Source organism: Delphinapterus leucas, chromosome 2 (assembly GCF_059928025.1).
Source record: "Delphinapterus leucas isolate spDelLeu-1000000601 "Yukka" chromosome 2, BTC_Dleu_Yukka2, whole genome shotgun sequence".
Taxonomy (NCBI): domain Eukaryota; kingdom Metazoa; phylum Chordata; class Mammalia; order Artiodactyla; family Monodontidae; genus Delphinapterus; species Delphinapterus leucas.
The window spans coordinates 69,844,902-69,872,168 of NC_143130.1; the positions used below are offsets into that span (position 1 = coordinate 69,844,902).

The window sequence follows — 27,267 nt, forward strand, 5'->3', positions numbered from 1 at the left end:
TTGCTGTACACCTGAAACTAACACAACATTGTAAACCAACCATACTTCAATTTAAAAAAAAAAGAAAACATATGTCACACAAAAGTTATACACAAATGTTCATAGCAGCATCATTCGCGATAGCCAAAAAGTGGAAACAACCAAATATCCATCACCTGATGAGTGGATAAACAAAATGTGATAGAGCCATACAATGGAATGTTATTTGGCGATAAAAAGGAATGAAATACTGATATGCAACAATACGGATGAACCTTGGAAACATTATGCTAAGTGGTAGAAGCTGGACACAAAAGGCCACATATTGTATGATTCCATTTACATGAACTGTCCAGAACAGACAAATCCATCCGGACAGAAAGTAGATTAGTGGTTGCCAGGGGCTTGAGTGAAGGAGTGGAGAGTGGCTACTAATGATTAGTTTCTTTTTAGGGTGATGAAAATGTTCTGAAATTAGTAGTAAGAGGGGCACAACCTCGGGAATATCCTAAAAAATGCTTAATTGCATGGTGAGTTATGGTACGTAAATTACATCTCAACAAAAAAATAAATAGGCTATGTACATACAAAGGATGATTTTTATTATTATTATTCAACTCAAAGCCCAGCTTCCATAAAGCCCTTCGTCCAGTTCTCTGAACTTCTCCAGACTGAATCTGGATTTTGCATGTGTTCCTCACACACTGCTGCCTTGTGTTATTTAAATAACGTTCAATAATCATTAAATAATAAATGATTTAAATGAATGATTAAATAACAATGATTATGTCAATAAATACGAGGTTATACCTTTTTTGATTCGTTATTGTAGAGAATTAATTTCTTTTTAAAGAATTTTATATTGAAGTATAGTTGATTAACAATGTTGTGTTAGTTTCAGGTGTACATCAAAGTGATTGTTATACATATACATGTATCTATTCTTTTTCAAGCTCTTTCCCCATTTAGGTTATTACAGAATATTGAGCAGAGTTTCCTGTGCTATACAGCAGGTCCTTGTTGGGACGAGGTTTTGTCTTCTCAGCTTCTCTTGTGTGACTTGCAGAGCACAGGGGCACGGTAGGCACTTAAGTTTGGGTTGAAAGAATAAGTGAGGGCACACTTCTCCCCCTCCCCACCTTCCCGGATTATCCAAAGGCACCCATCATGTACTGAGGAGCCCCATGCCCCTGATGAGTACAATGTGAGTTAATGAATGGCAGAATTGCTAGCTGAAGACCAGCACGCCCACTGCAGAGAGCCCCTTCAGCAAGCAGCATGCAGTCTCAGAGTGAGGTCCTCAGCCCACCTCCACAGCAGAGTGACCACAGTGTCCATCAGGACTCCCTGATCTTGGAGAAAATTCTTTGCAAGTGTTCGAGGCAATTCCCATGCACTTGGACTTTGAGAACACTAGGGAAAGTGTGAATTTGTGTGAGGCAGCGAAGTGGTTTGCAGCCTGCTGGATAGCTGTAATCACAATGCTCTAAGTTCAAAGCATCCTGGCTCAAACTGGCTTAAACAATAAAGGGGACTCACTGGTCACATAACTGGGAAGTCCCTGGGGGAGTGGACTGAGGGGGTGGCTTGATTCAGGGGACCAGCAAGACCCTCTTGGACTTGGTTTCTCCATGCTGTCATCCAGCATCTGCCTCATCCCAAGGCCAGATCCCCACCCAGACCCCTGTCAACTTCCAGACATACGTGATTCTTTGTCCCAGCCAGGGAAGGGACGTGGGGGTAGGAGAGGAGACACTTGGTTCGTTAGTTAATTCTAGCAGCTCTTTTAGAAGAGGAAGAATGCTTATTCCCAGAAAGACTTCTTCCTTGGTCATGTTGCCCTTTCTTAAACTATGGCCTGGGGATGGCAATACAGTGATTCATTTCAGCCTAAACCACATGCCTCCCCCAACACACGTGCAAACACACACACACACACACACACACCCCAGAGATAGAATCAGCTTCCTCCAAAGACTGTGGCTGAATGGGAGAGGTGAGGATACCAGAATAAAAACCAGGGTAGCTAGCAAGAGGACAGTGATATCGGGGAGCCAGGCACAATGCCCACTACTATTCCTGCGTGAACCTGGGCCTTCTCAAAACCCAGTCCCCTCCTCTGGGAAACCTTCCAATCCCTCCCCCACTCTGTGCACCCACACACCACCTGCCCTCATCCACCTCTCCATCCACCCACTTACTATGTTCCTGGGGTGTTGAGGGCTAAGTGCTCAGTGTGAGCCAGAGATTTCTACCCCAGTGGTGTTTTCGGTCTGGGCAAGGAGAGAAAAGTTAATCAAATGATACACTAGTTAATGTCTAGCTTCTTGAGTAAGTACAAGGGAAAAAAATGAGAGTTGTGGGGGAGAGGATGAGCTTGTGTCTGGGCACCTGACCTGCTAAGGATGCGGGGCTGGGGAGGGGGGCTTCAGGGAAGGTTTTCCCGAGAAAGTGATGTGGGACTTCTGCTCTAGTTTTCACCACACAGGCCATCCTACCCTCTGCCTCAGCTGTCTCCCTTGCTAGAAAGGCCAGCCTCCACACCCATGGGTTTTGGTCCAGGGCCTGATTTAAAGCTTATGCAACAAATGTGCATTGAATTTAATTGTCAGTGGTTAGAAGCGCAGAGAAGGAAGGTGGCTAGGTTCCAAAGAAGAGCTTCACTGTTATGGTAACAGTGGGCACAGGGTCCTCCTGGATGCTTTGGAATGCCTCAGGGGTGGGGGGTGGACAGCGTAGAGGTGGAAGGGGGATCTGCATTTATTCCAGGGCCAGGAGAAGCACTGTGGCCTTTACATTCCGAGCCCCAGGGTGCAGGAGAGCAGGGGGTTGTCTCAGAATGGAAGCTGGACAGACATCCACTCCCCTTGGCCAAGGGAGACCCGAGTCATGGCCCGTGTCCCTGAGTCACCTTAGGTACCCCTCTGAGCTCTCGGAAGCTCCTTCCTCTCGGACATGAGAATAGAAGCCACTCTTCCTGAACAGACTCTGAATTTGGTGGTAGTGGTGGTGTGGAGGCAGGCGCTGCACTGGTGAGGAGCGGTTCTCTGGAATTTTCTCCTAAGGCAGAGGTGGGGTGGAGGCAGAAGGAGAGATCCGGAGAGGCGTCGAGGCCGCAGCCCGCCGCCTGCCCAGGTGGCAGAGGGGCCGCGACTGGCCCGCAGCCAGAGCCCAGCGGTGTCCGGGCGCCCCTCCCCGCCGCTCGAGCCCTCCCACTTCCTCTGAAGCAGCCGCGGCTGTCAGGGAGCCGGGCGCCGCGCGCAGTGCAGGCTCGGGGCGCCTCGCAGAGGAGGCTGTCGCTCTGGCTCGCCGCCCCCTGCCGCTGCTCCGCACCGCGCCCCGCCGCCGCGCCGCGGACCATGGACCTGACCAGGGGCCTCCTGGTGGCGTGGGCCCTCAGCCTGTGGCCAGGTACGTGCCCCCTTATACCCCCCCACCCCCCCGCCTCCGGGAGCCCCTCCCTGACCCGCCGAGGCCTGGGATACAGCTGCCAGGAGCCGGTCGCGGTGCGCTCCCAGGGTCCGACCTCGGCGGCTCTCGGGGACGTGGGTCCCCCGGGAACTGGCTGCAGTCGAGCGACTCCGCCAAGTTCCGCGCTAGAGGGAGGCGCGCGGAGGCGGCCAGAGGCCGGGACTTTGGTGGAGTTGAAGAGACTCGAGTTGAAAAGCGCCGAGGGCTGGTGGCCCCGCTGGGCGCCCTGCTTACCTCCAAGCGCCCCGCCGAGCTTTCCGCGCCGCCGCGGGGGTCACTCGTGGTCCCGGGAGCGCCGAGGGCGCGCGTCCTGAGCGAGGGAAGGGGTCAGGGCGCCCGGAGAAAGCATCCCTAAGAGTGGAGAGCCTGCTGCGGCGGTCCCAGGGAAGGGGGGGTGCTGGGGGAGAGCCGGGAGCCAAGAGCCGCCCAGGGTCCCTCGGGCCGGAACGGAGCGCAGCCTTGAGGCGGTCGGCGCCCAGGCTCTGGTGAGCCGTCGCGGGCCTAGCGGAAGGCTGCGGAGAGCAGCTCGGCAGTCCAGGGCCCCCGAAAACATTACCTGACCCTCGAGATAGGGACGGGGCATCGCCCCCCAGCCCGCGCTCAGAACTGTGCGCTCATTCAATAATGCGGCGGATTCCGCCATCGCTGAGATGTGCGCCGCCGTCTAATGTACTCCAGGTGTCGCGGCGCGGCGGGGACTCCGGGCCGGCGGGGCGGGCGGCCCGGAGCGAGAGGCCAGCCCTGGGCCATCCTCACTGGGGCATCCGGCCCGGGAGTCCCCACACCCCGAGTTCCGGCGCGACCCGCCACTTGGTGGCGGCGGCCAGAGGCGCTGTTCTACGGATCGGGAAAGCTTGCGGGTCCCCTCCTTGGCGTGGCCGAGTGCTCTGGCGGGGACCAGCACCTCGGAAACTGGCCGAAGGGCCTAGCCTCCCCTTCTGCGTGGGCTCCAGGTCTGGGCTGGGGCCAGTAGTAGGAGTCAGATGCGGTGGCAGGGGGAGAGGCGCCCTCAAAGAGCACAGGTGGAGATCCTCCAGCCCAAGCAAACTCACCCAGTCCCGGGGTACTACAGCAAACAAGTGCACCCAGCGTCGGTCTATAGTGGAGCTTTTGGGAGGGCCTGTAGTTGAAAGGGGCTGTGCTGGTGGGGTTCAGTTCAGATCGTAGAGTCACAACTGAAAACAAACATTGATGCTTTAAGTTGGGGAGGAGAGAGCGTTGGGGACAGTGGGGGAAGAGCTGCGACCAGGCCAGCATATATCTAGAAACCGGCTGCCGGAGGAGGTGGTGAAGCCCTCTCTAGGTCATTTAGGCAAGAGGGGGAACTCTAGGAACTGCCTTCAAATCACTAGGAGACCCAGCCATAGAAAAAGGGAATGCACTCCTGTGTGACCCCAGATATGTGGCCCCACCAGAACTTGAGTTGAAATGGCTGCTTTAGGGGCTAGAGACAGTCCAGACCTCAAGGGGCAAAAGCTTTGAAATCAGACCTGGCTTCCCATTCTGGCTTTGCTGCCCACTAGCTGTACAGCCTTAGGCGTGTTATGCAATCTCTACAACAGGTATCCTCCTCTGTGAATGGAAATAGATATTCTGAGACTAGAAAGCTGTTGGCATGATTAAGTCAGGCTGGCCCTGTAAGAAAAGTTCTTAACACAGGGCTTGGTACACAGTAGGGCTGAATCAGTGGTTGATAATGATAAAGCAGGGATGGAGGGGGGTAAGGGCGTGCAGTGAAGGACAGGGACAGGATTTGTGACTCAGAGTTCCCTTCATATGGAGAAAACCACTCCTGAGTTATGTCTGGTCAGTCTGAGTTCTTGAAATATGGGATTCGTTAAACATATCAATCAGTGTTGGAACAACATCTGCCTGCAAGGAACTGGGGGTGGGGCCCAAGCATGTATGCAGTCAGGGCCCTGCCTGTAGCTGAGAACAAGGTGAGACCAGGGAAAGCTAAATAGAATCACTGGGGAGTGAATGGCACAGAGAAGCTAAGGGCTGCAATTCGAACAGGAGAAGTTCAGTTCCGCTTGAATAAGGCTTCCTGCAGGAGGAGATAGCATTTGGACTGGGCCTTAAAGGAGTGTGTAGAGTGTGGATAGACCTTAAAGTGGGACTGTTTGTACATTAGAGTGTTATTTCCTGGAACTACAGTAGTTAAAGAACAAAAAGATGAATATTTGAAAACCACAAAGATGACTCTGGTCAGTAGTGACTCTGGAGATTAGAAGGGTCACAGAGGTCATTGGGTCCATTCCCCCAGCTCCAGAGTAGGACTGATGTTGATGTCTCATCTGTGCATCAGATGGGTTCAATGTGAGGATTATCAGGAAGCTTGCCTACTGGTGATGGCACAGTTTGGCTGGGCAGGGACTTGTCACAGGCCATGTTGGTGGGGGAGTCCTCATTAAGGCCATTATGAGTTCAGAGCCTTGATCTTTCCAGAGCTTCTGCTGCAGGCTGTGAAGGGTGATGAGATGGGCAGAACTATCAAGAAAGCCAGAAAAAAAGTAGACAGGTCCAAAGACTTTTATAGCTGACGTTCAGCGAGAACAGACCCATTGATCAGAACTTGCCTATTGTAATGCATGTGATTAGGAAAAAGAATATATATATGTATAACTGAGTCACTTTGCTGCACAGCAGAAATTAAACACCGCATTGTAAATCAACTATACTTCAATAAAATTTTTAAAAATAAAATAAAAGTGAAATCCTCCCAGTTTGGAAGCAGAAAAAAAAAACTCAGTCTTTACTGAGCACTTGTTACCTGACAGGTGATATAAAGACACATAGGGAGATCAGACAGAGCATGGGGGTGAAGGCCCTGGGGTTTCACTGCCTGGGATGGGTCTGGCCTCTGCTAATTGGGACTCTGTTTCCTTGGGAAGTTACTAACCAGCTCTGTGCCTCAGTTTTCTCATCTGCAAAATGGGGATGATAACAATAGAACTTAAAGAGTATCCAAAGATTTATGATGTATATAAAGTATTTGGAAAGTTGCAGGCACGTATTGAGCATTTAGGAGTTTGTCTTTCTTCTCCATCGTCATCATCATCATTGCTCATTACTGGCCATTGAGTAAGGGATCTAAGGATGCGGAGATGTAACCTTCATACATCATACTCGTAAATAAACCTAAACTTTCCTAATCCCTTCTCCCAAAGGCCTGGCCCAAAATCTTGGTCATAATGGGAACTCAGGGTTTTTTGTTTTTGTTTTTCTTTTTGCCATTGAGGCTGTCTTGAAGTCAGTATGATCCTGGCATGAGTGTTTTGTGTCGTTGGAGAGGAGAAGAACCATACCACTCCCTTATGTGTCCTTGTGGGTGGGGGTCTTATTCAGCAGAAAAACCTTGTATGGAAAAGGCACAGTACTGGGCACCACAGGTGTGCAAAGACTAAAAAGATCCAATTCCTGCTCTCCAGCTTGGGAAGAGCAGGGAAGGAGATAAAGTTTGTCACTTTGCCTCCCCAGTGCCCGCCCTGCTGGGAGCTTGTCAGCCAAGCCTCTCAGCCACCATCAGCCGTGGAGCTTCTGGACCCTTCCACAGGCAGACCCTGGGGACCCTAATGAGATGAAAGTGGAATATGACCCTCTTTCTTCTTATTCACTGTGCCCCTATCTCTACCCTGCAGTGGATCCCCCAGAGATGGGATGTCTATCCCCTCAGCTAGACATCCTCATTGTTCCCAGCCCACCCACAGGGCTGTGGGTCCTTGAGAAACTCAGACAGCAGCTCACCTTCATTTTGCCCTCTGTGAACCTCTTTGTCTCCCCTCCTGCAGTGACAGCTTCCTCCAGCAGCAGGGACTTCCCTTCCATCCTCTCCCCTCATTGCTTAGGACGGAACTATGGTCTTAGCTGGCCTAGCTTGGCTCTTGCTGTATAGAAGGGAGTTTTTGGAGAATTAAAAAGCCCTCTTTTCTCTCCTTAATGCCTGACTTTGGAGATTCTTGTCTCACTATAGGCTTCCAGATCTTACTTACATTGTTCTATTGCAGTTGCAAAGAGAAAGGATCCATCACAATCCTCCCCAGGTAGTGACAGCCTCTGGCTGGCTCAGGGAGGGTCAGCTACAAAACAAGCTTTAAACATGCACTAACACATTCCAAAAACGGTGTCTCGTCTGGCTCTCATAGCTTAATGCCCCTATCCGAACACCACCGAACCATGGGCTACCCTCAGGAATTCATAGCCATTTGAAACTATTTTCCCAAAACGATTATGAGCTCCAAAGTCACCCACACGCCCTCAGTGTGGAGTGCTTGCTCTAGAGAGCTGTGGTCCAGGAAGGAGGGTCCCCATCCCCCAACATGTAAATCCTGAGTGTACCAATTCTTAGTTGAAAGCCCAGAAGGTTACCAGCCAGGGGAGAAGGGGAGGAGACTGGAGTCGGTCACCTCATAAGCCAAAAATAAATAAACTCCCCCAAAATTCCATGAAGGGTTTTCATACTCTGTACTTATGACCTTCACGAGATGAATAAAATTCCTCCTGGAGGAAGACGTCAGTGTGGTCAAACATGCCCCCATCTCCACCCCCACCGCCTCTATCCCAAACTTCCTCCACCTTCGAGCTTACTGAGCTGGAGTGATGATCATTATGTGTGTGGCCTGGGAGCCCAACTGGATTCAAATCCTTTCTGCTTGGGTGACCCTGGATAAGTCCCTCTGGGCCTCATTTCCTCATCTGTAAAATGGGTAGAATAACGACTTCACAGGCTGATGTGTGCTTTAGATGATCTCTACGTGGTTCACTCATATCAAGTGTTTGGAACAGCATCTGGCACCCAGTAAGCCCTCAGTGCCTGATACCAGGCACTGCGTCAAGCATTTTCTCACATCTCAGCTAGGCCTCACTATGGAAGTCACTACAGCAATCACCAGGTTACACGTGAGAAGTTAAATGGTTCATCCAGGGTCATGCTGACTGAGTAAAAGGCGATGTTTGGTGTTTGCCCTTAATCCACGCATAATGTCTCTTCAGGAGGGCACAGAAAGATGAATAAGATGCCCTTGCTGGAAGATACTGTCTTCAGGGAAAATGAGATCTGTACGCAAATGGCCATCCTCACATGGGCACTGGTCCAGGAGAAGCAGCTCTCTCCTTCAGACTCAGCTAGACAGCGATTTCCCACTCAAGATGCTGGCTTGGTGAGAAGTGGTCCTCACGCCCTGCCTTTTAATACGGGAGCCTCTTTCCCTCACTTGCCTCCCTGCTTAGGGCCGAGTGGGGCTCTACCATCTGCCCCCAAGTCCCAATATTCTGCGCCACTCTGACTGCCTCTCCAACCCTCCTCAGGGTCTGGGCTGGGCATTGCTCTCCTCCCTTCCCTGCCTCTGCTTCCCCTAATCAAAACCTGCTCTGAGCTCCAGGCCTAACGAGTTAATTCATGCTGCACAGCACTGATGAGTGATGACAGCTTCATGTGTCCTTCGAAGTGATTTGCATTTTAACTGGGCTGTGCCTTGAGCCAAAGGATCAAGGGGCTAATGACGGAATTTCAGGTACCAGGACCTGGAATAGGTGAGACCAAAAAGTTGAGGCAAGGGACCTGCCTGGCCTGGTCCGGCCCCTTACCCCACTACTCCATCGCCGATCAGATGGGTTCTACCTGGGCCCTTGTGGATGATGGGCGGCATCCTGTAACATAGAAGAAGCCGGTCTGTGGCTTGGGTGATGCTGCCCTAAAGCGGGCAGAGGTTTTTCCACGTGGCATGTGGGGTGAGTTAGGCAAGTTGCTATAGCAGTGTGCTCCAGGATTCCAAACAGGATGACACAGAGAAGGGGCTCCTGCCTCCGTAGCTGGGGCTGACAGCTTTCTTCCCCCAGCGGCATCACCCAGCTGGGCCAGGCTACAGGAATCCTGACCCTGCAGATTTCCAGGACCTGTTTCTTTGCAGACTGAGCCTCAAGAAGGCCATGGAAAAACCATGAAACGAGTAAGTGGATGCAGCTCCCAACAGTCTGCAAAGAGCGCTCCCGGGTATTTGTTCTGTCAGTCAAAATAGGCCAGGTGAGGTCAGAGGTCCTGTCGAGGCTGGTATGTCCATTAGATAGAGGGGGAAACTGAGGCTTTTCAAAGTTAAATGATTTCCTGTGATTTCCCCAAGATCACATAGGAATTCAGGGACAGATCTTCTGGCCAAAGATGAGATTAGAAACCTAGTTTGCTACACTCGTCAGAGGAACTTAAGGAGCAAGCAGTGCTTCGGCCAAAGGAATGAAGTTCTAATGGTAGATTTTCTACATCTGTGGCAGGCAGGTAGGACAAGATCATTGAAATCATTCTCTGTAGACCACTGGGAGTGTCTGCAGTCTCCACCATCTGTCCTTTCTGTCTCGCCCATCCCCAGGCCCTCAGACTACTGCTTTCTCCTACTGCCAGGAAGAAGACCACAAAGTGAGGTCCATCTCCTCTCCTTCTACTGGAATTGCTCTTTTCCTGGAGCTCATAGCCTCTCGTATTTGGTGACTGGTGGCAACCATAAAGTCCCATAAATAGTATGTAGACAGAGCTCTTCTCTGAGTTTATTCCCACCACTTACCACATATGCAGGGTCAGCTACATAATCTGTGGGGCCCAGTGTGAAATGAAAATACAGGGCTCCTTGTTTAAAGACTATTAAGAATTTCAAGGTGGCCACGGCAGAGCATTAAACCAAGCAGGGGCCCTTCTGAGTGTGGGGCTGAGCAACTGCTCACAGAGTTCTCCCTGCAGGCTTGTGAGTTGGCAAGGAAGGCGCCAGGATCCCTCTTGACACATGAAGAAACTGTGTGGCTCATCCATTTGGCCAGTATGTACTGAGCACCCACTAAACCCCAGGCATCTCCAGGTTCTGGAAATTCCAAATCAGATAAGGCTCAGCCTCTGTGAGGGCAGGAAGGCACAGATCACACATGGGCTGCAGGGCCCATGCAAAGTGCTGGTGTCCGTAGATGCAGGGGTGCCCATAGAGCAGTTCTGAAGGCACACAGCCAGGGCTGTGGAATGATTTTTAAGCCATGGAATTCAGAAGATGCTTCTGTCTCCAGTTACTGCCTCAAGACCCCTTTGAGAACCTTTCGGGGGGACCTTCAAGCATTTGATGCTGGCCTCTGGAGTAGCCCTCTTGGTGAAAGCAAGAAGCCAAAACTTGAAATTCTGGCCTTTCCACAGCCACGGGTATTGGTGCTGCCGTGGTCCTGCTGGGCTAATCCTTCTAAATAGGAGGTCACTTCTCGGGTTTTTTACCTGCCCACTTCAGCCTCCCCTCTTGGTCTGCAGACAATCAGCAAGTCCAGTGGTCCTCATTCATGGGTGAACAAGAGAATGATGGTGTAAAACAAAACCGTTCACTGACCCCACCAGAGCACACCATCACTCTCCATGATGGAGCCTGGCCTTGGCATTTTTTTTTTTTTTTTTTTTGCGGTACGAGGGCCTCTCACTGCTGTGGCCTCTCCCGTTGCGGAGCACAGGCTCCGGACGCACAGGCTCAGCGGCCATGGCTCACGGGCCCAGCCGCTCCGCAGCATGTGGGATCCTCCCAGACCAGTGCACGAACCCGCGTCCCCCGCATCGGCAGGCGGACTCCCAACCACTGCGCCACCAGGGAAGCCCAGCCTTGGCATTTTTTTAAAGTTCCCCAGTAATTCTAATGGGCAGCCAAGGCTGAGACTCATCGGTGTCATCTAAACCCAATCCCCAGTCGAGCAGAAGAGAAAACACTGTCCAGGGAAGGGAAATGACTTTCTCAGGGTCACAAACAGTCAGTGGTGAAACCAAGATGTAACCAATTGTCCTGCTTCCCAGTTTTCCAGCCCACCTCTCCAGCCTGCAGTTTCACAGGATTCATAGCCAGGCTGGGCTGGAGACACAGCGTGGAATCAGAGTTTGAGAGGCTGAGGCACAAGGGGGAATTTGAGATGGGAGTTGGTATTTGGAGGGTTATTCATTTAGTGACCTTGTCTGTGTCCCCCACAAGGCCATAAGCTATTGATCACTGTGTGGCCCCAAGTGGGACAGAGGAAAGCCAAAGAGAGGCTATGGGGACACCAGTTTGGCTGAGGATCCTGGTCAGAACTGCTCACAGACAGATGGACTGGCACGGTAGGAGGTGTCCAGCAGGGGTTAAACAGAGCCGATCAGGGTCATTCCAACCCTGCGATTCTGGGCCCCACTGAAGCAGTTGTGAGTCTTCAGGTGAAGGAAGCACCTGACTCAGGATGGGAACTGTCAAAGAGAAGCCCAGGTGGGGTGGGGAAGGGATGCTCCATCAGGAAAAAGAGGACAGGCTTGCCTGGGGGAGGCAGAGCAGGAAGCCCCTGGGACCAGCCTGAGGCCCAAACTCCCTCCTGCCCCCATCCACCCAGACCTTCCTCTATAGCAGACAAAGTGAGGCTAAAACACAAACTGAGTGTGTAGTCACTTCCCCTGCTTAAAATCCTCAGTGGCTCCCTATTGCCTTAGGTTGAGTCCAGCCTTTTCAATAGAGCTCACCAGACCTTGAATAGCCTGCACTCAGGACTCCCCTCTAGCAGCACCATGTGCATGGGCACGTCTACACCCCTGTGGCAGCTCCACTAAACTGAGCTTCTTAGTGTCTCAAACGCACCAGCTGTCTCTGTCCTTCACTCACATTGTTCCCTATATCGCATTCGACCCCCTCCTTTCTGCTGGCTGTCTCTCACTTATTCTTCAGGTCTTCCTCCTGAAAGCCTCACCTGACTTAGTCAGACCTTGGATCAGTTACTTTTGTGATCTCAAGATGCCTATACTTCTTACAGTGTTATACCCCATACACAACACGATATTATAATAGCCTGGACAGCTTTGCCCACTGGACTGGAGCAGGGACCACATCTCCTATCAGTCTCTGTATTGCCAGCTCTCCCACAGTGCCAGATGTAGTACTGCTCAAATATGTGTTGAATGAATGTAAGAACTGTCTAAGTCAACAGAAAGATATTTAAGGGCAAGATAGATGTCTTATGTTTCTTTGCAGATGCACCGCCAAGAGGTCCCAACACCGTGGCCTGTATTAGGTGCTGTGCTAGGGGCTCTGAGGGATAAAAGTTAAGAGATAAGTCCTGTCCTTCAAAGAGTTTATGGTCTAGTAGGAGAGAGATCTTTGGATAAATAACTAATACAGGGCTTCCCTGGTGGCGCAGTGGTTGAGAATCCGCCTGCCAATGCAGGGGACACGGGTTCGAGCCCTGGGCCGGGAAGATCCCACATGCCGCGGAGCAACTAAGCCCGTGTGCCACAACTACTGAGCCTGCACTCTAGAGCCCATGAGCCACAACTACTGAGCCCACGTGCCACACCTACTGAAGCCCGTGCACCTAGAGCCTGTGCTCCACAACAAGAGAAGCCACCGCAATAAGAAGCCCGCACACCGCAACGAACAATAGCCCCCGCTCGCCGCAGCTAGAGAAAGCCTGCACGCAACAACGAAGACCCAATGCAGCCAAAAAAAATAAAATAAAATAAAATAACTAATACAAGGGAGGAAGTAATAAAAGCTGTAAGAGAGCTACAGATAAAAGACTCTGGAATTTGAGAGGTGAAAAAGAGATGATTTGTAACTGCAAGAAGAGCAGAGAATATATCTGGGGAAGAGCCTGATGTTTGGTTGGCAGGATGCTGGAGTATGTGCAGAACTGCAAGAATGGAACATGGGCTGAGGCCACCGAGAGAGGACTGAATGCCAACTAAGGCATTTGGATATAGCAGATGGGAGCCACTGAAAGTTTTTGAGGGAGGGTAGAGCATGTTCTAATGTATGTTTTGAGACGCCCCTTGGCGGGGCGGTGGGGGATATGGGTGTAGGTTGAATGTGACAGGACAACAACTAGAAGCAAGTGGATTGCTCAGATGGCTACTGCAGCAACCCAGGCAGGAGGATGCCAGAGCCTGATGTAAAGGTGGTGAGAGGAGAGAGGAAGAGGGAACCTGTGGGGGGCAGAATGGAACATCCTTGGTCACCAGGGAAGGAAAAGGAGAGAATATGGAGGAGGGGGGTGTTAAGGACCAGGAAGTTGAGTGGATCCTGGACATGTCGACTTTGCGGGGCTCTTGGGCAGGTGGAAATGTTGGCTGGGAGCTTGGAAGCGAGTCTGACTTGGAATGTTTTGACTGGGAGCCTGTCACGTATACATGCTTAGTGGCACGCGGGCCTGAGAGAGAGGGAGAACCCATGGCATGGGCCCTCCTGTCCCTCTATCCCCTTTCCAGGCCCAGAAGCAGTGATTCATGCCCCAAACTTAAAGAGAACCCAGATTCTGATTTTAAAAGCCTTTCAGAGCAGAAGAAACCAACGAGAAGGCCAGGCCAGACCACAAGCCAAACATCAACTGTGGAATGTGCTTGCTGCTGACGGTGAGGCCAGCCAGGGGCAGACATGCTGGCAGGCTTGGCAAGAGGCCCCTCCGGTTGTCCGGAATATGTCAAAATGGTCACCGAGATGGTCCCTGCTCTTTCCTCTCTCTTCCGTGTGCATCTCTGCATTTGAGCACATCTTAAAACTAGCCCCTCCCCCCACCCCCAGTCTGTAAGTTGCACTGGTCCCCATGATCCTTGCTGTGAAAGCTCTGATCTGCCATCCGTCTTCCCACCTCTGCTCAGCCCGGAGGACTAGGACCAGGAGACAGGCAGGGGTCTGGGGGCTGCTCTGGGGGTGCCCAGAAAGGCTCCCATGGCTTGTGGCAACCAACTGGTCTCCCTGCATCTGCCCTGTCCCTTGAGCTCCTGCACCCAGTAGCCAGAGGGATGCTGCTTGAATGTGGATGGGATCATGTCCTATCCCTCTGCCACGAACTCTCCGGGGCTCCCCTTCTTCTCTGGGTGAGAGGCTTGTGTGATCTGATTCCCCTGCCTTTTCCACCTCATCCTCTACTCCTCCCCCACTTGCTGCTTCGGCTCCGCCCACACAGTTTCCGGAATGTTCTTCAAACATACCTGGCGCCTTGGGCTTCGCACTTGCTATTCCTTCTGCCTGGATGCTCTTCACCAAAGAGCCTCTCTCGCTTCCTTCAGGCCTTAACTCCAACACCCGCCTCTCATGGAGGCCTTTCCTGCACCCCTAACTAAAATGTCAGCCTCCCCTGCATGCACCCCCTTATATAAACCCCCGTGCCTGCTTTAGTCCCGCTGGGGTATTTCTCACTAGCGAGCATTATTACCGATTTTCTTTATTCACCTTGTTTATTGTCTGTCTCCTCCAACGGAGTGTCATCATGAGAGCAAGAATTTCTATATGTTGTTTTACGTGTGTATCCCAGGGTCCAGAGCAGTGCCCAGCCAGAGGAGGCAAGTAATAAGTAGTTGTGGAATGAATGAATCAATGAAGACCTCCCCCCAGCCTGCAGCAGCCTGAAATCCCATTAGTTAATCCCCTTTGAGATAAGTATCACCCTCTCCCCAGTCACCTGTCTTAGGATACCAGTCCCCTAGGCGTTCAGTCCTGACACTTCACAGGCCATTGGTTAGTAAAGCCTTTCTTTCCAGACAAGAGTGTGGTGGTAGTTGCTGGCGGGCTGCTGAGGCGGAGGAGGGGATCTTGAAGGGAGAAGGGCCTTGAAAGGGGCCAAGTGTTCAGAGCAGGCAGCCCAGGCCAGCCCAGCTGGCCCCATGCTGTTCAGTGTTATTTACTGTGACTCAGAGAGGACACAAAGAGACATGGGATAGACCTTGTTTTTACACAGAAAAAACCTAGGTATGTAATGGACTTCCCAGGGAACAGCGGGGTGGAGCAGAAGTTTAAAATGCCTCGTTTCCCACAGAAGGGTAGTGATTCAGACATCCTCCATGGACCGCAGAATGTGGATGTGTCCTCCGGTACCCCAGAAGGAGCTGGGAGTGCCCAGAGAAGATGGCAGGGGCTGAACAGCAGACCCCAATAGTGGACCAGGTTATGGTCCAATCCCTGGGAACCACCAGACCAGATTCTGCCCTGGTGACTGGTGAGATGACAATAAACCCATTGTACATGTGGGGAGACTGAGTCTGAGCCCAGTGAGGTTCATATTTGGGGCATGTAACCACTGACTTGAGGTTTGAATACCAGCCCTGGCACTTACTAAGTGTGTGACCTTGGGCAGCTCACATCCTCTCTTTAGAATGTATAATGGGAATTATAACGCCTACCTTGTAGGATTAGTATGAATAAATAGAAATAATACTGATTACCAAACAACATGTCTGGCAGGGATGACGTGCTCAATAAATGTGTACTACTTGCTAACAGTCATTGCGGGCTTCCATGAATCAGGCTTTGTTCTTTTTTTTTTTTTTTTTTTTGCGGTACGCGGGCCTCTCACTGTTGTGGCCTCTCCCGTTGCAGAGCACAGGCTCCCGACGCGCAGGCTCAGCAGCCATGGCTCACGGCCCCAGCTGCTCCGCAGCATGTGGGATCTTCCCGGACCGGGGCACGAACCCGTGTCCCCTGCATCGGCAGGCGGACTCTCAACCACTGCGCCACCAGGGAAGCCCCCTTTTTTTTTTTTAAATAAATTTATTTATCTATTTATTTTTGGCTGCGTTGGGTCTTTGTTGCTGTGTGCGGGCTTTCTCTAGTTGCAGTGAGCGGGCTTCTCATTGCGGTGGCTTCTCTTTTTTGCAGAGCACAGGCTCTAGGCGCGCGGGCTTCAGTAGTTGTGGCACGTGGGCTCAGTAATTGTGGCTCACAGGCTCTAGAGCACAGGCTCAGTAGTTGTGGCATACAGACTTAGTTGCTCCGCGGCATGTGGGATCTTCCCGGACCAGGGCTGGAACCCGTGTCCCCTGCATTGGCAGGCGGTTTCTTAACCACTGCACCACCAGGGAAGCCCCAGACTTTGTTCTGAGCACTCGTCTTCTCAATAATCCTAAAAGAGGGGTGCTGTTATCTCCCCCATTTTAGACATGAGGAAACTGATGCATGTGGTTAAGTAACTTACCCAAGGTCACCAGGGTCATAAAATCACAGCCTGGGATTGGAACCCAGGGGGTCTGACTCCAGAAACTGCAATTCCCAGAGGTCATGTGACTTGACTGAGGTCTTGCAGCTGCTGATAAAAATGAGATTCAGACTCCAAATTCAGGTTTGATCATCTCCAAAGCCCACCTTCTTTCCTGCTTTCCCTGTACTGCTCACACAGCTCTGGCCATATCTGTGTAACATCTGGAGTACTTTCACTTAATAATTTTCATTCAACTGACTTTAAATCAACTCAGTCTTTTCACTTACCTTCATCGTAAGCAATAATTGCTGTGAAACCTAAGTTTTGATTTGCTTGTAATTTTTTAATATCCATTAAACATGAGTTGTCAAGTTTTAATGTTCACCCTTGTCCCACGTAAACTCTTCTCACCCACTATGCCCTAGGAGACACTAGGTCACCCTGTGCGGCCCTCAGCAAGGACAGGTGACCCCTAGTCCCTACTCATCCAGAACTGAAGTGCGACGGGGCTCAGGTTTGCCTGGGGGACGTTTTGACGAGACACACCTAGACTCCATTCATCTGTGGCATGATTTCTCAGCTGCCCTGGCTCTGTCTTCTTGGAGGTTTAGTCAAGGCCCCCTCCAGGGCTAGTATCCCCTTGGCACACACCAGGAAGAATCCAGAGAAGTTGGCAGGTGTGGCCATTTTCTGTCGTGCTCAGCCCACCCCAGGGTGAGGCCCAGGAGGGCACTTTCCCACCACCTGGTAGCCAGGTCCCTTAGTGTTTCTGCAGTGCTGTTTGGCTTGGCAGTGGCCCCACTGGACTGGTGCCCACTGCTGATGGAGACGGGCCAGGGAAGAGGGGTCTGCCCAGGGTGCCCCACTCATGAGGGCGGAGGGGGCTTTTATGTGGAAGCAGAGGCCAAAAGCCCCAGATCAAAGCTTTGCTGAGCATTGCACTGGCCTGGAGTTGGGAAGGGGGCAGGGAGGGATGTGTTAGGGGGAGAGCAAGGAACCACTGGGGAGGGCAGTCCAAATAAGTCTGTTGTCTCCTTGAAAGAAGAGGAAACCCCCAATCCTCTCAGTAACAAATGTCCTTAGAGGAGGTAGGTTAAAGTGGAGAGGAGGTTGCTGCTTTCTCTGGGCCCTAGCACCTCCAGAAAGGCCTCCTCTTCCAAGAAGCCCTCCTGGATCACTGTCAAAGTGATGATCATATTTCTGTGAGCTTCTCTATCACATCAGCTGCATTTCATCGGCTATCATCTTATCAGCTCCACCCCCCCTCTCCACAAGGCTGCCTGTCCCTCGGGCAGTGGGCACTGTTCACTACCTTCCCTCTTACCTTCTCCTCCCCTGTATAGCGTCCCACCATCCTGCCCTACCTCCGACTCTTAGGGTCTTGACACTGCCTCAGGCAGTTCCTGCCAGCCCGCGCCCCTCTTCTTTAAACCTTGACTCCGATCAGCCTGCTGGGCAGTAAAGCAGCTGCGGACTAATTCACATGGAGGAGTTCACGGCTAACTGAATATTAGACCTACCCTGCCTCTTCCTGATTCTATAGGAAAGGCTGTTTGAAATCAGCCATGGCTTAGCCCAGATGGACCAATCTGGGCCAACCCTGAATGGAGCAGAAGTGGAAACCAAAGCCTGGGACTGGATTACCTCTCTCACTAACTGGACCCTCCAAGCCTAGGGTAATGAAAAAGCCCTAGACTGTGGATGAGGACCTCTGGGTCAAGTTCAGGCTCCAATTCTAAACTTAAGTGAGCCATGTGCCCTCTTGAGATGTCCATTCAGTCCCTTCTAAAATAAATATTTGGCCTTCATGTTTCTAAAAGGTCTTCAGCGGCTGTGCTTCCATGCTTCTGTGAACATTTCCTGAGCCAGAACCTTGACTCTGGGTATAAAGCCACGTGTAACACAAGAAAGAAGTTGACAACAGGAGTTCTATTTTATTTTATTTTAAATTTATTTTATTGAAGCGTAGTTGATTTGCAGTGTTGTGTTAATTTCTGCTGTACAGCAAAGTGATTCAGTTACACATATGTATACATTGTTTTTCATATTCTTTTCTATTATGCTTTATCACAGGATATTGAATATAGTTCCCTGTGCTCTAGAGTAGGACCTTGTTGTTTATCCACTCTATGTATAATAGTTTGCATCTGCTAATCCTAAACTCCCGATCCATCCCTCCCCCAACCCCCCCTCCCCCTTGACGACCATAAGTCTGTTCTCTATGTCTGTGAGTCTGTTTCTGTTTCGTAGATAAGTTCATTTGTGTCATATTTTAGATTCCATATATAAGTGATATCAGATATTTGTCTTTCTCTTTCTGACTTATTTCACTTAGTGTGATAATCTCTAGGTCCATCCATGGTGCTGCAAATGGCATTATTTCATTCTCTTTTATGGCTGAGTGGTACTCCATTGTATATATGTACCACATCTTCTTTATCTATTCATCTGTCGATGGACATTTAGGCTGCTTTCATGTCTTGGTTATTGTGAACAGTGCTCCTGTGAACGTAGGGGTGCATGTATCTTTTTGAATCATAGTTTTGTCTGGATATATACCCAGGAGTGGGATTGCTGGGTCATATGGCAACTCGATATTTTTAGTTTTTTGAGGAACCTCCACACTGTTTTCCATAGTGACTGCACCAGTTTACACAGGAATTCTATTTTAAAACAACTTCATCTAGAGCATGGGTGGACCCAGTGCACGGTTGGCCCTTCATCATCCACAGGTTCATGAGGATTCCTGGGCTTCAGAGGCCTCTTGAGAGGCCTCAGCGTCATGTCTGCCTGGGGGGGAACGTGGAACCTGAACATCCCAGATAAGTAGCTCTCCTTGGCTTGCATCCCTCCAGTGACAATTGGCCCACCACCTCACAAGGCAGGACTTTGTTTTCTAGCAAAGGCAGAGGGAATCATGAGCCCTTAACTCTCCTAAGGACCTAAAAGTGGGAGTGAACATTTGGGATAGTTTTGAAAGCATGAGTAACTGACATGTACCAAAAACCAAAGGGTTCTGCATAACCCTCAGAGAACCAAAGCACTTCCACTCCCCAGCCTCCTCCATCCGCACCAAGCCTAACTAATAGCATCCAGCTTAGCTTGTGTTCTGGTGGATCTATGTTGAGCTCTGTGCAGAGGGAGAACTTTTCAAATGGGTAGGGTGTATCCACTGTAGGGCGGGCCCTGCAGGCTTGGAAGGGATGGGCCCTCGCAATTCCTTTTTTTAGTTTGCATTCAAAGACCAGGGACAGACAGGCCCAGCAGTTCTCTGGGTCCTCACTGCCCTACTTCCTCTTCTTCAAGGGAAAGCCTTGCCACAAATTGCATATCCTGAACTTTGTCTTTTTCTTACTTTGTCCAAACACCCCCTGGGCTGGGGCTAACCCCAGATGCCCAGGGCTCTTGATCCACACACTCATGACAAGCAGGAGACATCTTAGGAGGTGGAAAACCAAAACCAAACTGTCTGAGCTCTTTGAACTGGTTAGTATGTCAGGAAAGGGAGGGACTCACTGTCTAATTCGTCTCCCCTAGAAATGGCCAATGGCCAGGAACAGAGTGGGCAGGGCCGCCACGTACAGCTGTGCAGGCTGCGCACTGCATAACTCAGTCAACTACAATGTAAACAGCCCCCTCTACAGTTGTGTAGTGAAGTGCAGTGACCTGGGAGTGGGGGGTACAGAAATTGGTAACCGAGTACATAAATGGGCTTCATTAAATCCAACACAGGGACTTAGAGATACAGCATTTAGTCCAGTGTGTGCTTTTAACAGATAAAGAAACTGAGGGCCAGAAAGAAGAAGAAATTGGTCCAAAGTCGTAAAACAAGTTAGAAGCTGTGCTGGGATTAAAACTAGGGCTTCTGAAGCCAAATTCAGTGCTCTGAGTTCCCTCCCTCCCTGAGGCTCTGAGTATCACATTCCCTGTCTACTCCTTGTTAGCAGGTTAGTGTGTGAGGTTAGTGAGGTTCTTGGAGGCCTGAATATTTCTATTCTTTCTCTCTCTTTTTGGTCTCATATTGTCTTATATGTCAGTAGGTGCATATTGAGCCTCTTTTGTGTGCTAGGCATTGTTCTAGATCCTGAGAATAAAGATACAGTCCCTTCCAGTGGAGTGCTGGTAAATGGTTAACAACCGATTCTGGCTCTTGGAATGGGGTGGAGAGAGTCCTTCTTTGTAGCCATTTGCCAGTTACTGTGGTGTAAATCCTCCCACCATGGTCAGCTTTAAGTGACCAACAGGCATCACTAGATGGGAAGATTGCACACAGTTGTCTCTTGTGAGCAGGGACCAGCACACCACTCGTTCCTTCCCTTGTAGAACTTAAACTCTAGTGGGAGAATAAGCAAATAGCTCTTGTAGCCATCTGTTATTATGTTTAACTGTAAAAGAAACAAAGAAGATGCTTTGAGGGAGAGGAATGGATTCTCCATAGCATGGTCAGGGAAGATTTCTCCCAGGCTGTGACATTAAAACTGGAGGTGGAGAAGGAGCTGCCTGAGCAAAGATTGGGGGGAGACTGTTCCACACAAAGGGAAAGACCTTGAAAGAGCTTGGTTTGAGGAGCAAAGAGGAAGGCAGTGTGGCTGGAAGCAGGAAGTGGTGAAGTTCATGGCACAGGAGCAGACTGATCCTGCAGGGCCTGGTGGGCCCTGAGGAAGGGTCTGGAATCTACCCTACATGCAATGCGAGGAACCTGGAGGGTTTGAAGCAGGAAAGTTCCAGGATCTGATTGGCATTTTTAAAAGATCACTGCGGCTGCTGTGAAGAGCATAGCTTGCAGCTGAGCAAAATTAGAATTGAGGGACCAGTTAGAAGGCTCTTGCCAAAGTCCAGGCAGAAAAGGATGAGAATGACTTGGGCTGGGTGATGTCAGAGGAAAGAGAGAAGAGTGGACGCACTTGAGAGGGATGGAGAGGGTAGAACCTGCACGGTTTGCTGATGGGAAGTGACAGAAAATCCTGAGGAAGGACCTCCAAGCTTCTGACTTGAGCAATCAGGGTGGTACTGCCAAGTGCATCGATGGGGAGACTTTGGGGAAAAACCAGTGTGGAAGGGAAAATCTAGGGCACCTCTTTGGTCATGTGAAGTGAGGGATGCTAGAAGACATCCAAGTGAAAATGTTCTGTGGGCAGCTGGACATTGATTGTGGGACTCAGAAGGCAGGACTGGGCTGGGGTATGGCTGGGGCTTCTTGGGAGCCTGGGCCAATTTGAGGTGAGTGGAGGAAGGCAGCAGCCCAAGGCCCCAAATACTCAGATCCTAAAGTGGATGCTGGGGTCACATCTCTTGACTCCAGTTTTTCCACGCAGCTTGGGTGTGTGTGTATGTGTGTGTGTTTGTTAATCAAGACTTCATTGCACTTTAAATGAACTTACAACACAGATTCATAATATCACTGTTGGTGTGTTTTAAAATCCATCATGGTAGCTCCTGAAAGCTTAAAGAAAGAGCTCCATTTTGATCAATGTCTCTACCTAGAGAGAAAGAAAAATGATGTAAGGCAGAAAATACACTGGCTTTCATCACCAAGACATCCGTCTTGTTCCTGACGGAGGTGATCCACGCGTTATTCCTGAGGGAGGTGATCCCTGGGATGGCTGTCCAAGGCTGGGAGTGAAAATAATGTTAATTACAGTAAATTTCAGCCTGGTGTTTCCCTTTTCAATTTTTAGGCCTGTTTTCCATGAACCTGACATCTGCTTAAACAGCATATTGGCAAACTCCTGATTTCTTTAAAAAATAATAAAAAGGGCAGATTTTTGCTCTCACCAGCACTTGCTGTCTTTCCATCTCCCCCCTCTGGATGCTTACGCAGTGTCTCTATTTCAGTCCACATCCACCTGCCCCTGCAAGCGTTTGGTCTCCACCACAGATCTTGGAGATGGGGCCCTCTCCACTGCAGGAGGCTGCCCAGCCTGTGTCTAATGGTTTCTGATTTAGAGGATTCTTCCTTCTGTAGGGCTGCACACGCTTTGGAGAGTTGAAGCATGTCGTGATAAGTCGCACATTAGCAAGCATGTGTTTATCTAGCACAAAATAGGACACCAGAACCGGTTTTTGATGAGACAAGGATGCTCAAGTAGGGGAGAGATGTTGGCAGGCCAGGGAAGAGGCGGGGACTGTCAGCACCCAGCATGTATCATGAGGGCACCGTGGAGCCTGGCTGGGGTGCAGAGGGTGAATTGATAGAGGGCCGAGGGTAAAGGGAGGGCTGCCCTGTGTCCCATCTGCTCATGTTCTACTCAGATGAATATTGAGTTGATTTGATAAGCTTGTCCATGGTCGTTCATTCACTTGTTCATTCATGAGTTTGTTCTGTCCACTTTGTTGAGAGCCTGTTGTATTGCAGACACTGTGCAGGGAGCAGAGGTGAGGAGGGACAGAACCCCCTCAGCTTGGTTAAAGTAGCCTCCCTTTTGGCACCAAAGGTAAGGTTAGCATAGGGTCTTCAATGCTTCAACTCAAATGAAAGCTTCTCAGAGAGGGCTATCACTGGTCCAGCTGGAAGGGTGTCATTTTCAGGTGTGAGTAGGGGGTCTTATCCGACCCCACCAAGGAGAGCTCTCAGCTGCCCTGCCTGCCCTCTCACAGACACAGCCAGCTTTGATGAGTATGCTCAAAAGCACTAAAAGATGTGTAGCCTGGGAAGCAGACAGGATGAGACCTCGGCACCAGCACCTGGGCCCCAGGCAAGTCAGTCTTGGACCTTTAGTTTCCTCACCTGTTCAATGGGGAAGAAATCCCAAATCACTTGTTAGAATTAAATGAAATACTCTTCTAAGGCACCTGGCCCATCCTGGCACTTGGTAGGTGCTCTGGGAGTGGCAGCTGAATCCCGCTGGGAGATTCGGGGAAGGAGTGGAACAAGAACCCTGCCCAGGGACTGGGGAGGGCTTGATCCCCACTCTACATGTGTCCCACCAGCTAGAAGACTGGGTCCCAGCAGGTAACCTTCCTTAGCCTCCGTTTCCCATTGGGGAAAGAGGCCCCAAGCCCACCCTTTGTGTGTGTTGACTTCATATTTGTCCATTGCTTCCCCTAATGTTTGCAACTCTAGGCCCCAAGGGGATGCAGGTGCAGTCCATGGCGTGGTTCCGTCCCCTGGATTCTCCGCCCCAGGTGGGGAGGGTTGGCTCAGGAGGCAGGACAGTCAGGGAAGGGCACAGGGTGGGTAGATGGAAAGGGTGAGTGGGACATGCCCTGGGCCCCCTGACAGGCAGGTGCAGGGTGGGGCTGACAATATGAGAAGGCATTCGGGGGTAGGGAACTGAGAGCAAAACCTTGGAGGGGAGGGGGGCAGCCAGCACTCCTGTTGTGTGGACTGCTTGTTAAGAGGCTGCCTGTAGGGACCTGATGAGGTGACTATGCGAGCTCTCTCCCAGCTGACACCTCTGTGCACACGTGAGGGCTTCCTCCAGACTCGGCTCTAGTGGGACCCAGAACTCTCCAGCCACGGTGGTCCCCCGCCTCATCTCACACACGAGGAAGCTTTCTGATTCTTACGTGTTCTTTTTCACACATTTAACGTTCAGGGGACATCAAAGTACATATTGATTTGGGTTCTTCTTCCCTGGAAGGTGGACATGTGGCCACAGAAATCCACGCCACAGCCGCTGGCAAGCTCAGAGCCGCTCGTGGCCAGAAGCAGCAGTGGGTGTGGACCAGGGATGCTCTGGCTCCCAGATGAGATCACTTCCCTGAGATTCCCCTAAGAAACAAGTGCTGTGCTCATTCCGTGGGGAGGGACGATGCCTTTCCATGGAAGTCACTCTCCAATTCCCTCTGCCTTCTCTCTCTGTCCAGTCTGGGGAAAGAGCTGGCCCTTCAGACTGAAGGCACCTCCCTCCCCTAAACCCACCCCTCTCTCTGGACTCCAGTGGGGAGAAATCATTGCCACCTGTCATTACCCCTCCCCACCCTGTCCTCTCTGGCTAATCCCTTGGCCACATGTGCACGCGCATGCACACACAGCACACACACGCACACACCAGTTGCTGCCAGTGAGCCGTGTTCTGACCTGCGTGAAGCTAGGGGAGCCAAGGATAGGAGAGCCCATCCAGAGATCAGGTTCTCTCCTGCTTCTTCAACAGAGGGAAGGAGAAGGAAGAACGGTGGTTGGAGGAGTATGAAGCAGGGTAGACTCCATAGCGTTTATTAGTGGTTGGAGGAGTATGAAGCAGGGTAGACGCCGTAGCGTTTCCTTCTGAGGAAAAAGGCCGTGTGATAATGACCAGTTAGCAGAGAGACATGAAGCCACACCCAGAAGGCAGTCATTGTGTAAAAGAGTCAGACGCTGATTAAGTTGATAGAGAAGCTAGGAAACAGGGTGGTCTTTGCCAAGAGTAGGGCGGACGCATTTGTCTCTCTCCTGGGGAGACCCAAGTGTGGGCAGGTTTGCTCTAAAGCACCAGGGGGGCAGCAGGGCCTCGTGGTAAGAACTGGCTTGATATCACCAGACCAGCCCCCGCCCGATCATGGCCCCCAGTTCTAGCAGCAGGGCAGTGGCAGCTCAGGGCTAAGCCACTGGGGGGCAGCCGGGAGGGTGTTACAGCTCACTTTCGTAAGTGGCTTGAAGCTGAGGGGCACTTGTGTTGGACCCAAGTGCTAGAGAGGAGGGAGGGAATGGCCCCGGTCCTGGCAGCCAGCCTGATAGAGACCTGCAGGGGCAATGGCCCTCTGCTTGCCCCCTTGGGGTGCCCCAGTGTTCAACTGCCTACTCCTCCCCTCCGAAGGGAGATGAATTTGGAAATGAATCCAGAGGAGAAGGGTGACACAGACTCAGAACATCCTGACTGTTAAGGTTTTCAGACCACCTGGTCTAGCTTCCTCCTTTTCTATATTGGAGACTAAGGCCTGGGGAGAAGTAACTTGTTTAAGGTTCAGCCAGTCAGTGACAGAACCCAGGGGAGGACCCAGGTCTCCTGGTGCCCAACCTAGTTCTACTCATCACAGCAGCCCTAGCTCTCAGGAGGTGGGCATTGTAGTCCCATGTCCCCTTTTCTGAGTCCTAGAATCAGCTGTCCTAAAGTCAGGAGTCCATCCTCTGGCCTTTGACCTTGGCAGTGGTCCTCCAGCCATGTCTCCCTACTAAGGGATCATGGCTCCCAAGCCTAGAAGATCCCAGGGAGAGAGAAGTTTTGGTCACTCCAAGGCCATATAGCCATGTACTCAAGGATTCAGTGCATACCACTGGCATCCTCAATTTTTGAAACAAGACAAGTCTGGAAGGGAACTGTGGTGCCCCCTGCCCACTAGCTCTAAATTTCCTCGCTGAGGTTTTAGCAGCACAGTTCAGCTCCAGGACGAGGCTGGGCTTTCTTGGAAAGGTGATCACATTGCCTGGACCCCCACCAAGGCCTTCGTCCCTTTGACATCTGGGTGTGCCCAGAAGCCACAGCCAGGGAAGCAGGGCCCTGAGGCCAGGTCTCCACGGTTCAGGCAAGGAGAGAGGGAGCTGGGGCCTGGATAATACAGAGCATTAGATGACAGTTTTCTTTTTGGCTTGGGAATGCAAAATATGATCATTTTTGCCTGGAGAATTCCCCTTCCTAAGTGTGTTTGGCTTCGACTGACATTAAGATGAGCTTGCATTCCTCCATACTGCCTGGCCTCCAATTCTAAATTGTTTGTGGAGACTCAAGACAGATGCTCGTGTGCCAACAACTGGAAGCTGGCTGTGTGTTTGCTCTAGAGAACCTCTCTGACATGTGCCAGGGCTGGGCCTTAGTAGCAGAGAGCTCAACCCTCTCATTTGACAGATGGGGACACTGAGGCCCAGAAAGCCATAGTGACTCTCCATGGACACTCGGCCAATTTACTGACAAAGCTGAGATTAGAACGCAGGTCACCCTGCCCTGGTCCAGCCTTCTCTGGGCTTCACTTTGGGTTCTGGTGACATGCAAACATGTCTGTTGGCTCACGCATGTGGCTGCAGATTCTGAAGACCACAAGTCATGACCCTACTACCCAGCATGGAACCTGGAGCGTCGTAGCCCCAAATAGACATTCGTGGAAGTGAAGGACTGTAGAGCAGGGGTATACAGAGGCAGTGGTGGTAAATAAAGATGGGCATGGTGACCTTGGACAAATCCCCACCCCTCTCCCAGCCTGAGTTCTCTCATTAACAAGGGTCTTAAACCCAATCAAGTGGTTCTCAAACTATGTTCCAGGACACCCTAGGGTTCCAAAGAAATGTCTTAGGCTTGTCACTGCAGGTGGGGAGTTTCCTTATCCCCCATCCTTAACCCCAACCTCAGCTTCCTGTGTCTGCTTTTCATTGTATAGATTTTGCTTCTAAAAGGTGGGATTCACTGCAGAAAAACAAAGTTTTGAGACCACTAGGTTATTGGATCTATAAGATCCCTGTTTGCTCTTGAAAACAAAATCCTAATAAGTTACCCTTCCCTGATAACATATTTGCTGCACACCATTTTTGACCCTGTGTTAACTTGTCCAGGGTTCACGTCCCCTGGCCATGGGGCAGAGAGAAAATGAGGTACGGGAGGGCCCTTGAGCCCAGCATTGATGCTAGGGGTCTGTCTGTATGTCTGTTGTTCCTGTGTCTGCCATTCCTATGTCCCAATGAGGCAGGACAGCCCAGCTCTAAGGCTCTTGGTGCATGGCTCAGGCAGGAGAAGTCATGACCTGCCTGCTAGGCCGCTCTGCTCCCTGACACGCTAGGTCCAGGCCTCCCCATGAGCTCTTGAGAAGGGAATGACTGGGTTACCACCCCAGAAACCATGAGTCCCCATTGTGTAATTATTCCTCCCCTTCCCTGATTGTCCATCATTTAAGACAGGGGTCCCCAACCCCCAGGCCAAGGACCGGTACTGGTCCTTAGCCTGTTAGGAAGCAGACCACACAGCAGGAGGTGAGCGGTGG

The 27,267-nt window shown here is 51.0% G+C and overlaps 1 protein-coding gene across 1 annotated transcript in view; it reads left to right on the top strand.

The window, feature by feature from the left end:
- Positions 1 to 3,066: 3,066 nt before the first annotated feature.
- Positions 3,067 to 27,267, top strand: part of ITGA11 (integrin subunit alpha 11) — a 127,574-nt gene continuing 103,373 nt past the window's right edge. The window contains exon 1 of the mRNA XM_022579891.3: positions 3,067 to 3,390. Within this exon, the coding sequence (XP_022435599.1) occupies positions 3,339 to 3,390 (52 nt within the window). The 5' untranslated portion in view covers positions 3,067 to 3,338. The remainder of the gene's footprint in view (positions 3,391 to 27,267) is intronic.